The following is a 13,099-nucleotide window of genomic DNA, read 5'->3' on the forward strand; positions in this document are numbered from 1 at the left end:
TTGCCTACGGATTATAGACATGTTGAATATGAGCAGTCACAGATAACAGAACATGGTTTTGCAGTTGCAGGATTTTTAATCGCCCTATAAGCTTGCATAGGCATATAATAGTGATATCCTATGAGCATGGTATCTAATCATTAATCAGGAATGCAATGAGACAGTGAACAATTTTAGACGGGCAATTTGGATCCTATAGGCATGCTCTCTAATAATATTAATTAAGGCAGCATTGGAAACTTATTAAAGAAACGAAAATATTAGTTAATTAAACCGATTTAGAGTTTACAAACATGAGTTAAAGTTCAAGTAAACTGGTTTTAGATCTTATAGGCATGATTTCTAATTAAACATAAGGCGAAGCAAGCAGAATTTATTTGACCAAAGTGAAATCCCTATAGGCATGATTTCTATTAAAGCTGATTTAAACCCTATAGGCATGATCTCTATTATTAAAGCCGCTTTAGATCCTATAGGCATGGCTTCTAATTGTGTGAAAGTGAAGCAAGCAGAATTTATTTGAACCAAAGCAGATCTTATAGGCATATTATCCAACAAACACATTTTTTGAACCAAATGAAGCCCTATAGGCATGTCATCTAACAAAACACATTTGAATTGAAATGGACCATATAGGCATGTTATCTACCCTAACTTTACCCACAATATATGACTACCCACCCTTTTTCACTAATCACCCCAATGTTTATTTACAATAATTATTACAGACCAAGAATTGAATATAAATTACATAAATAGAATAGACGTTAAGCTATAGGGAGCCTGAAGCAGGCCCAAAACAATCTTGGTGTACCAAGCCTTCACTAGTCTCAAATGCCCAAAGTTCCATAGCCCAATTCCTGTCTAGGTGTGTCAGAGTTCCCTAAGGACCTCAAGGATCTCGGGCAGTGCTCACACCCAGACTTTTCTCAAACAAAGACTGATTATGTGCAGTGTGGAAGTACCAGCCCTGATATGCTAGAGTTCAGAGAGATCTCAAGGGTCTTAAAGCAGTACACATATCAGAGGGGAAGGACTTAGCAATCTAAGAGTAATGTGAGAGTGCATAACGATTTGAAAGAGTTTGGTAAACAGTATAAAGAAAGGAATTAGGAGTAAAAGCAGTTTTTTGAAAACCTGTACTGGTTTGAGTAACACAGTAGTTGGAAAAGCATGAAAAAGAACATCTTGAAATCAGAATACCAATCCCAGAATAGCTTCAGAAAACACTTTGGCAAACATACTTCACACAAGGAGAAAGGGGTATGGGACACCTAGAATGAACCTTAGTGATAAAAAACAAATATATAGATTCCTCAAGAAGTTATGGAATTAATAAGTTAGTTAAAAAGATATGTTGAGAACACATAGGTCTTAGACATGACCAATACACATAACTAGAGTACCTTTGAAAGGGCTAGATGTCTTAGCAGGATCTCATTAGTGAAGTAGAGTAGGTAAGAATTAGATGAACAGACTAAACAAGCACTTCATGAAGCATTCAAAGTTTTAGAGATACTAATCACATGTAGAACAAGCAAAATTTAGACATGCTGGGTGAGACAGTAAACAAACAATGCAGCTTGGACATACTAGTGAACAAATAGGATTAATGCAATTATCTAAAGCAGGATTGGGCATGCTAAACAGTATACTAGTTATAGCTTAGAACAAACTTAAACATGCTGAGTGATACAGTAATTAGGCAGTGTAATCTAAGCATGCTGTTTACACATTGAGCATATGACAGTAGAATAACAAATAAAACTGGAAATCACAACTAATGAACTGCAACAACAAAGAAAACACATATCTTTGGAATGTGAATTGAATCAGGACATACCATTTAAGGAGAGAATACAGAGTATAGAGTAGAGATAGTGTAAATAGCCAGCCTTAGCTTACATCCGACTGTATTAGTGAGAATTGCAAGTAATAGAAGAGAATAGAGAGTGTGAGAGTGTGGAGGAACTAGTGTTCCTGTTTTTGAAGTGAGGAGTAAAGGAGAGTCTATATAGCAGTTAAGAGTAAGGAAAATAAGGTAAAGGGAATCAACCCTTGTGCAATTAAGGAAGCTACAAAATCAATTATACACCAATTAGTGTAATTTTCCATTAATTAAGGGTAGTTAACCAACGATAAAAGCAGAATACATTTAAGGAAAGAAAATCAAATGAGCAATTAGGGGTAGATAGACAAAATTTTAATTAAGGAAATGATTAGTGAAGAATCAGTAAATATCATAGTTAATCGAATAAGGTAAGAAAGCTAATCAAGATTGTAAATAAAGAAAATAGTCAGGAATTAGCAAATAGGTCTTAACAATGCAAATTGATAAATCAGGAATCCAAATCAGTTACTAATTTAAGGAGAAAAGTATAGGTTTACCTATATAGGCAAAAAATTAATATAGACATATAGAATTAGTAGAAAAAGTCGAATCAAGGACCTTAGTAGAGGCACATTAGGATAAAATCACAAGACATCTAAAGCTAAAGAAAAAATCACAGGAACCAAAGCATAGGACGACGTCAGTACACAAGTAACCTAGAAAAACTCAGAATCAAAACAATAATGTCGAAAAATTAGGGTTTTAGCATAAACAAGTTAGGGTTAAAGCAAACTTCATGAAATCGGTTAAAACACATAAGAAACAGAAGATTAAACACTCAAACTTATCAAACGTTTTGGAGAAAGAAATTTTTGGGGGACCCTAGTTTTGAAAAACTTAAAGAAGAAAACTGGAAGGCATGTCAACATACAGAGATTCGAACAAACAGAAGTCATAGAAGTCAAAAACCTGAAGTATTGTAGTGTTTAAAAATCGGTCAGTAGTAGAGGAATAAGTGGAACTTAAAGAAAAATCACAGAAACTTGAAGACATTTCAAGTATGCAGAGATTCAAACAATAGATAGCAAAGAACCCAAAATATAGTGCTAAAATCGGTTAACAATAAAGAAAGAAGAGATCTTTAAAGAAAAGTCATTGACAAACTCAGAATCATTCCAAATCTACAAAGACCGGGACGGATTCATGTCCAAAGATTAGGGTTTTGAGGGGAAAGGGGAGGGGTAAAGAGAATCTGGTTTTGAACTAGAGATTTGAACCGTGGAACTTCAATAAAAATTACTCACAAACCATGGACGAACTCTTGAAAAGCCTTGAACGAGATCTGGACCAGATCTCTTCGAGATTCTTCCACAAACACCACATAATCGAACAACCAGGGAGATAAGAGACAAGTAGAGGCTTCGTACAACCATGGAACGCCATAGATCGGACAGGGATTCAAAGGATTAGGGTTAATTTTGGGTGACGACGATTAGGGTTAGGGGTTGGTCTCAGAGAGAACCAGAGAGGAGAGATTCAAAGGCGGCTGTATGGAGGAAATGATTAGGGTTTAGGGGGTTGTTTGATTAAAAAAGGTAAGTATTGATGTGGACCATTGGTCTAAAGGATCAACGACCACGATTTGATGGGGATCTTGGGTCGGGTAGGTATAGATTGGGCTTGGGTGATTTCAAGACTAAATCGAAAATAGAAGAGGTTATTTATTAAATACCCCAAACAATTGATTAAAAAATAATTTGTAAAATACTTACTAATTATAAAATAAAATTTCATGCGTAGAAATATTTTAAAATAGTTATTTAGTGTTTAAAAATGCAAATGACTAATTTCTGGTAAAAATAACACGAAAATGTGTGCATGGACTATAATTGCAAGGTTATTGTAATTATAGCCAAAAGGTGGCAATTTGGCTATTTATGAAATAATTTGGACTCAGTAGAACCTTTAATAGTAATATTAAATCAAGACATGTTCTAAATTTATTTGTGATGTAATTTTACAATTATTTATATGAAGAAAATATTAAAATAAATTATTTTAAGGGTATAAAAATTATGGAAAAATACCCATTGATGCTAATGCATGGTTTTAAAGGTATATATGCATTTCAAAAATATTATAGGGAAAAATTGGGTATCAACAGCTACCCCTGTTTACCCGGAAATGATGAAAGAGTTTTCGGGTAAAGACATGATCGCCAATTTTGACAGGATGGGATGTTTTGAAAGATAGAGACCGTACTCTGGTCTTTGAGCTGCCTACATATCCCTGGTTTTACAGGAATCAGGCCATGTGTAGTTCACGATTCATTGGCAAAATATACCGATGAAGTCATTACAAGAACGAACATGAGATTTTGGAGTGGATGCAAGAGTGGTTATGGTGAATGGTCCAGGTTTGAGATAGTTGAAGGAACTAGAGCGAGGTCGCTCGTACTAGGATAACGGTTGCTTGCTGGTCACCTGCAGATAAAGAGATGCTACAAACATGTATATGTGCGAAAATTTAAAGATGCTGCAGATTCCCTTTGGACCATGAAAATTGTCTTCGGACGGTTAAGGATGACATCCTCGGACCATGATGGCCTGGGACATGAATTGTTTAGTGAGGTATTCGTAGGCTATGAAATGGTGTTCTCGGTCCATGACAGCTTTGAATAATGATATGCGAATTTGAGAGATCCTCAGGCCCTAGCATGGTGTCTTCCGGCTATGAGGATGATGCCTTTCAGACTATGTCGCCTTTGGATAGATTGGTGATATTTCATCCCATGAGATGCAATAATATGATGTTAACAAGATGAGGCTTAGTCGTGTGAAATGAAGGGCAAAGCTTAGCCCGATTAAAAAGCAAATAGATAGTACTAGAATAGAGAAATATTTATACAAGGAGGGACAATGTTTAGTCGCATGCAAATTTGGAGGTAAATATTAGTCCCATGAAAATGTGGAGACAAGGATTAGCCTCATGCAGGTGTGGAGGCAGGGATTAGCCTCATGCAAATATGGAGTCAAGGATTAGACTCATGCAAATATGGAGGCATGGATTAGACTCATGCAGATGTGGAGGAAGGGATTAGCCTCATGCAGATATGGAGGTAGGGATTAGCCTCATGCAAATATGGAGGCAAGAATTAACCTCATGTAGATATGGAGGTAGGGATTAGCCTCATGCAGATATGGAGGCAGGGATTAGCCTTATGCAATTATGGAGGCAAGGATTAGCCTCATGCAAGTATAAAGGGAAGGATTAGCCTCGTGCAGATATGGAGGCATGGATTAGCCTCATGTAAATATGGAGGCAAGGATTAGCCTCACGCAGATATGGAGGCAGGGATTAGCCTCATGCAAGTGTGGAGGTAGAGATTATCCTCATGCAAATATGGAGGAAGGGATTAGCCTCATGCAAATAAGGAGGCAAGGATTGACCTCATACAAATAGGGAGGCAAAGATTAGCCTCATACATGTATGGAGGCAGGAATTAGCCTCATGCAGATATGGAGGCAAGGACTAGCCTCATGAAGATATGGAGGCATGGATTAGCCTCATGCAAATATGGAGGCAAGAATTAGCCTTATGCAAGTATAGAGGCAAGGATTAGGCTCATGCAGATATAGAGGCAAGGATTTGCCTCATGCAAATATGGAGGCAAGGATTAGCCTCATGCAAATATAGAGGCAAGGATTAGCCTCATGCAGATATGGAGGCAGGGATTAGCCTCGTGCATATATGGAGGCAGGGATTAACTTCATGCAAAAATGGAGGCAAGTATTAGCCTCATGAAAGTATGGAGGCAAGTATTAGCCTCATTCAAGTATGGATCCAAGGATTAGCTTTATGAAGATATGGAGGCATGGATTAGCCTCATGCAAATATGGATGCAAGGATTAGCCTCACACAAATATGGAGACAAGGATTAGCCTCATGCAAATATGGAGGCAGGGATTAGCCTCATGCAGGTACGAGTCAAGGTTTAGCCTCATGCAAGTATGGAGGCAAGGATTAGCCTCATGCAAGTATGGAGGCAAGGATTAGCCTCATGCAAATATGGAGGCAGGGATTAACCTCATGCAAATATGGAGGCAAGGATTAGCCTCATACAAGTATACGGGACAAGGCTTAGTCCCATGCAAAGAGCGAGTAGTAAATAAGAGTAGTATATTTCTTAGTTGGAGATATATTCGGTGTCTGATGGCCTGATTGATAGTGAATTTCCTTTGTGTATACTTGTTTGTGAATGCTATCGCTACGACAAATGTGCCCGCGTTCAAAGAAAAATTGTAAGTTTTGTGAGGGGAGGTTGGTTCGTGCTTCTGTCTGCTGGCCTTGCTTAGTTTCGTTCTGGAGACCTTATTTGAGTTTCCCTGGGTAACACCTGACTGTTATGAAAATAGAGTTTTTGAATATATGCAATTATTGATAAAATAGAGTTGTTTTATAAACGTATTGAAATATCGAGTAATTTTAGATGAACTAGTGACTGTAACGCATTTTAGAGACATTGCAGCTTCCTCTTGTTAGAATTTTGAGGGTCCTCCTCAAACTTCTGCCCCAGTTTGGTAGATGATCTTTTGGCCATTTGAAAACTTTGTCGAACCTTCCTCGGAATTTTGAGAATCCTTCTCAAAATTCTACCCCAGTTTCTTTACCGATTTCTCACCATCTGGTATATGTTGGCATTGGCTGGACTTGCTCCGGAATTTTGAGGGTCCTCTTCAAAATTCTGCCCCAGTATCTGATCTTGGGGAAATGGAAATTTTATTATGATATGACTGAACCCATAAGGCTGTCTACATATCCCCACTTAAATGGGAATCAGGTCAAGCGTATTCAATTATATTAGATGAGAACATGTAAATAATCTAAGCATAGTATCTCTTGACTGCATCTGAATTGATTGGTTTTGGCTAGATTTCTCCATCCATCTCAGCGAGTATGAGTGCTCTTCATGTTAGCACCCTATGAAGCATGTAAGGACCTTGCTAGTTGGGAGAGAATTTCCCTTTGGCTTCATCTTGGTATGGGAAGATCTTCTTCAGCACTAGCTGTCGTGGTGAAAATTGTCTTGGTTTGACTCTTTTGTTGAAAGCTCTAGACATTCTGTTCTGGTAAAGCTGACTGTGACATACATCGTTCATCCTTTTTCCATCTGTGAGGGCCAATTGTTCATAGTGACTCCTTATCCATTCTGCATCGCTGAGTTTAGCTTCCTATATGATTCTTAAAGAAGGAATCTCTACCTCGGCTATGATGACAGCCTCGGTACCATAAACCAGCATGTAGGGGGTTGCCCAGGTTGATGTGCAAACTGTGGTGTGGTATCCCAATAGTGCAAAAGGAAGCTTCTCGTGCCATTTTTTGTGGTTTTCTACCATCTTCCTTAGTATCTTCTTGATGTTTTTGTTGGCGGCTTCTACGGCTCCATTCATCTAAGGTCTATAGGCTATGGAATTCTTGTGTTTGATTTTGAAAGTTTCACACATGGATTTCATCAGATCACTATTGAGATTAGCAGCATTATCAGTAACAATGTACTCGGGTACTCCGAATCGGCAAACAATACGATCTTTGACAAAGTCTGCGACGACTTTCTTTGTTATGACTTTGTAAGATGCAGCCTCTACCCATTTTGTGAAGTAATCAATGGCTACTAGAATAAACCTGTGCCCGTTTGAAGCAGTGAGCTCAATTGGACCGATAACATCCATTCCCTAGTCGGGGAATGGCCAAGGTAAGTTTGTTGCATTAAGCTCATTCGGCGGCACTTTTATCATATCGGCATGCACTTGACATTGGTAGCATTTGCGGACATACTGGACGCAGTCTGTTTCCATGGTCATCTAAAAGTAACCGGCCCTGAGTATCTTCTTGGCTAAGACAAAACCATTCATATGTGGGCCGCATGTCCTAGCATGTATCTCCTCAAGTAGCTTTGAAGCCTCTTTTGCGTCGACACATCTTAATAGTCCTAAATCAGGAGTTCTCCTGTACAAATTTCCTCCGCTCTGGAAGAAGTGATTGGACAATCTCCAGAGTGTGCATTTCTGAGTGTGGTTCGCATGCTCCGGATATTCACCTTTTGCCAAATACTCCTTGATATCATGGAACCAAGGCTTTCCATTTGTCTCTTCCTCGACGCGAGTACAATAAGCGGATTGCTTATGGATTCTCACAGGGATATGATCAATGAAATTCTTATCTGGATGTTGTATCATGGATGACAAAGTGACCAATGCATCGACAAACTCATTCTGAATTCTGAGCACATGTCGGAACTCTATCTTTGTGAACCTCTTTCTCAATTCCTTCACATGGTGCAGATATGGCAATATCTTGGAATTTTTGGTGGCCCATTCTCCTTGTACCTGGTGTACGAGCAAATCTGAATCATCGATTACCAACAGCTCCTGAATATTTATGTCGATTGCCATGTTGAGTCCTAGTATGCAGGCTTCATATTCTGCCATGTTGTTGGTGCAGGGAAATCTGAGTTTAGCAGATACCGGATAATGTTGACCAGTTTCTGATACCAAAACTACTCCAATGCCCACTCCTTTGAAATTTGCAGCTCCGTCAAAGAACATTCTCCAATCGTCGTATGCTTCGGTAATGTCCTCTCCTACAAATGACACTTCTTCATTAGAAAAATATGTTTCCAAGGGTTTGTATTCTCCTCCTACAAGATTTTCAGCAAGATGATCTACCAATGGTTGTCATTTGACCGCCTTTTGAGTTATGTAGACGATATCAAACTCACTGTGCCACTTGGCTAGCTTCCCAGTTGGCATGGGTTTCTGAAATATGTACTTCAAAGGGTCCATCCTGGATATGAGGTATGTAGTATAGGTACATAAGTAATGCCTCAACTTCTGGGCCATCTAGGTCAAAGCACAACAAACGCGCTCTAGTAGAGAGTACCATGCTTCGTAAGGTGTGAACTTCTTACTTAAGTAATATATAACTTGTTTTTTTCTCACTGTCTCGTCATGTTGTCTTAGAACACATCCGATGGCTTCATCTAATAAAGATAGATAGAGTAACAAAGGTTGTCCCGATTCTGGCGGGACCAAGACTAGTTGTATGGACAGGTACTCCTTGATTTTGTCGAAAGCTTTATGACAATCCTTAGTCCAGCTTGTTTCAGCGTCTTTCCTCAGCATTTTGAAGATGGGTTCACATATAACTGTGGACTATGCTGTGAAGCGATTGATATAGTTGAGACATCCTAGGAAGCTCATTGAGTCCTTTTTGCTCCTAGGTGGCGGTAATTCCTGAATAGCCTTGACTTTAGACGCATCTAGATCGATCCCTTGACGACTGACAATGAATCCTAGTAACTTTCCTGTGGGGACCCCGAATGCACACTTTGCGGGGTTCAGTTTCAAGTTGTACCTCCTTAACCTATCAAAGAACTTTCTCAAGTCCTCTATGTGATCTGCGGCCCTCTTGGATTTGATAATGACGTTGTCCACATACACCTCTATTTCTTTGTGTATCATATCATGGAAGATGGTTGTCATGGCTCTCATGTAAGTAGCCCCGACATTCTTTAGACCAAATGGCATCATCTTGTAGCAGTATACCCCCTATGGTGTAATAAAAGTAGTTTTCTCTGCGTCTTCTTCGTCCATCCAGATCTGATGATAACCTGTGAAGCAATATACAAAGGATTGGAGTTCATGCTTGGTGCAATTTCGATCAGGATGTGTATATTCGGCAGTGGGAAGTTGTCCTTGGGACTAGCTCTGTTTAAATCCCGATAGTCAACACATACTCTAACTTTTCGATCTTTCTTCGGAACTGGCACAATGTTGGCTAACCAAGTTGGATACTCAACCACCCTAAGAACTTTGGTTTTGATATTCTTAGTAACTTCCTTCTGGATTTTTAGGCTCATATCTAGTTTGAATTTTCTGCGTTTCTGCTTCACCGGCGGACATATGGGATTATAGGCAACTTGTGAGCCACTATGGACGTGCTCAAACCAGTCATGTCATCATATGACCATGCAAAAATGTCCTCATATTCTCTGTCAGCGATAAGTAAATGCTGATGCGAGTCTCCTTGATGGTCTCGGCATCCCCCAAATTTACTACTCCGGTTTCGTCCAGGTTGGACTTAGGCTTATTCTCAAAGTTTTCAACTTCCCTCACAACTTCCTCAGGTATCTCATCTTCTTCATCCGAATCATTATTCTCATGTTGCGTTGCCTCATTATATGTCACAGTCATCGGTTCATCGGGAAAAGTAATAATAACGCTGTAGAAAGAAAACTATGAAAGATAATAATAAATAATAAAAAGCAATGCCTTTGATTAATACTTAAAACATCCAAACGACTACGACTCTATGAATCGACCATTAATTTTGAAAAAAGTAAATCTTAAAACAAAATTACTGAAAATCTTAAATGCCTAGAACGACTATAGGAATAAAATCTGCCAAGCTAACTAAGGACTCAGCGGGCCCGGGATGGTGTGGCGGTCCAGTTCCTAAGAACGGCTCCCTTCTCCACAGTCTAAATAGTGAGGCCTTCTTCCTCCTCCTCCTCAATTATTGCATTGTAGTCCATGTCTTCATGCTCCAAGACCAGATTCCTCAGCCCTGCTAATTCTTTTTCTTCTGCAATTCCCCATATTGTGTCAGCTTGGTGAAAAGTCTGATCCCGATGCGGCACTGGTTGCTCGAGAGGGTAATAAGGTCCGCACTATGTAGGCGACCAATTATCATACTCCTGCCATGTATACTGATATGTGAGCCCGAAGGTAGTACCATGATGCTTTAGTTGTATCGGCTTAGTAATACCCTGGAGATTCTTTTCGAGCCCTTTGCCTGGTTCATACCCGGACCATGCCAGTATGATTTCTATTTGCTACTCCACCATTTGTCCTTTTCAACGGCATTGACACATTTGATTTGATGATAGGTTTTTCCTCCTAACCTCCTTCCGTTCCAATAATCGGGATGGTTTGACTGGTGTAAATAAGGTTACTCCCATCTCCGTGAATGATTACTTTCTGATGGTTCCATTCAAATTTCATGCGTGATGTAGTGTGGAAGCCATGGCCCCGGCGGCATGTATCCATGATCGGCCTCACAGAAGATTATATGAGGCAGTTATGTCGAGCACTTGAAATTCAACGTCGAACCAAGTTGGCCCCATCTATAGACAAAGGTTAATTTCCCCACTCGTGGCCCTTTGGGACCCATCGAAAGCTTTCACATTCATGCTACCTGCCCGTATTTCATGGAAACCTTTGCCCAGTCTTTTCAGAGTATCCAACGGACAAATATTAAGGCTTGAACCTCCATCAATCAAGACCCTGGCAATGAACTTGTCTTCAAATTACACTGTGATATGCAATGCTCTATTGTGATTCAACCCTTCAGGCGGCAACTCATCTTCGTGGAAGATTATCTTATGACTTTCCAGCACCTGCCCTATCATATTGGCCATCTCTTCGCAGGTGATATTGTTGGGCACATAGGCTTCACTCAACACCTTCATCAAAGCATTCTTATATGCCTCTGAATTTTGCAACAGTGACAGTATAGATATTTGAGTTGGGGTTTTGTTCAAATGATCAATGACGGAATATTCCCTTACTTGCATTTTCCTCCAAAGGTCATTTGGTTCTATTTCAATGATAGGCTGCTTGGTAGCAACATCCTTACTTGGTCCTCCCAAGTGTTCAGGTGTATAGATTCTCCCGGTCCTGGTCATTCCTTGCGCAGCATCGGATTCCTCTATCTTTGTCTTCCCTTTTTGCCTAGCCTAGACAACATAATCCCAGGGTATTGCTTTTGAGTCGAAAGAAGGTGTGGTTGATACTATCACCGTGAAAGGTGTGGCCACTTTCACTTCAAATGGAATAAGGGTGGCCGCAAGTGGAGCCACATCTACCTCAAATGGAACCGATGCAGCTACCTCAACCTCGATTGGTGACTGAGTTTGTAACACAATAGGAGTGAGTGTGACTGAGGCTTTAAAGTCATCATCTTTTAGAATAGGGCCAATTGACCTCTCAGGATCCTATTCCTCATCCAATTCTATCATATGTATCCCACCACCCCTATGATTAGGGAGAGGTTGTTGCGGATACTGGGTACGGCTTCTTTTGCTTGTATAACCTTGTTGTTAATCAGCGTTTGGATCTTATGTTTCAATGTTTGGCACTCGTCAATGGCATGCCCTTTCATACCAGAATGGTATGCATAGGTTTTGTTTGGGTTGACCCATTGGGATGGATTCTCTAATTCCATAGCGGGAATAAGGGTCACATAACCAACGACTTTTAACCTTTCATATAGCTAGTTGATGGGTTCAGCAATAGCAGTGTACTGTCTAGGTGGCTTACGGTCAAAGTTTGGTCGTGGTCTTGGAAAATTTTTGTGAGTTGGAGGTGATTGGAAATGAGATAGTTGGGAATTATAGGTATAATAGGCAGTGGATGGTTGGGAATATCTGGGAGATGAGGGTTGATATGTAGGTGGTGATGCTTGGTATGTGGGTGGAGATGTTTGATCTGTAAGTGGAGATTTCGGGCCTTGAGCCACCATTACTACCACAACGTCTCTTTTCTTTAATATGTCTCCTGATTGTAATGCCTTGTTTGTGGCCTATAATGCCTCAAAGTTTGTCACCATCCCGCTCTTGATTCCCTTCTTCGATTCTTTCCCCATGTTTGATGATATCAGAGAATTTATGGTTTTCAATGACCATCAACCTTTCATAATATTGTGGATCCTGTGCTTTGACGAAGAACTTGTTCATCTGTTCCTCATCCAAAGATGGCCTGACTTTGGCTGCTTCTGACCTCCTACAAGTAGCATACTCGCGAAAAGTCTCGGTGGGTTTCGTCTTGAGGTTCTGAATGTAGAAAACATCTGGTGCATTTTCTGTATTGAACCTGAATCGGTCCATGAAATCTGACGCCATACTCACCCAATTGGACCATTTCTTGGGATCCTGGCTAATGTACCAAGATAAAGCATCTCCCGTAAGACTTCTCATAAAGAGCTTCATCTGAATCCTTTCATCCTTTCTGACCCCAACAAACTTGTCACAATAGGTCCTCAAATGAACCCTGGGATCACCTGTACCGTTAAACATTTCAAACTTGAGAGGTTTGCAACCCTCTGGCAGTTATACATCTGGTTGTATGCATAGGTCTTCATAATTCAAACCTTTTATTCCTTTGCTGCCTTAGACACCCTAAACTCGACTTGTCAACTTATTGAGTTCTT

General features: G+C 39.9%; 2 protein-coding genes across 2 annotated transcripts; both read right to left on the minus strand.

Moving 5' to 3' along the window:
- Positions 1–6,834: 6,834 nt before the first annotated feature.
- On the minus strand, positions 6,835–7,560 carry LOC138887986 (uncharacterized). Its single transcript, XM_070169779.1, has 2 exons — positions 7,334–7,560; positions 6,835–6,970 (listed from the first exon to the last, which is right to left on the minus strand). The coding sequence occupies exons 1-2, from the start codon at positions 7,558–7,560 to the stop codon at positions 6,835–6,837; spliced, it is 363 nt and encodes a 120-aa protein (XP_070025880.1).
- Positions 7,561–7,692: 132 nt separating this feature from the next.
- Positions 7,693–8,319, minus strand: LOC138887987 (uncharacterized). Its single transcript, XM_070169780.1, has 2 exons — positions 8,218–8,319; positions 7,693–8,103 (listed from the first exon to the last, which is right to left on the minus strand). The coding sequence occupies exons 1-2, from the start codon at positions 8,317–8,319 to the stop codon at positions 7,693–7,695; spliced, it is 513 nt and encodes a 170-aa protein (XP_070025881.1).
- Positions 8,320–13,099: the final 4,780 nt, after the last annotated feature.

This window comes from Nicotiana sylvestris, chromosome 3 (genome assembly GCF_000393655.2).
Source record: "Nicotiana sylvestris chromosome 3, ASM39365v2, whole genome shotgun sequence".
Classification (NCBI taxonomy): domain Eukaryota; kingdom Viridiplantae; phylum Streptophyta; class Magnoliopsida; order Solanales; family Solanaceae; genus Nicotiana; species Nicotiana sylvestris.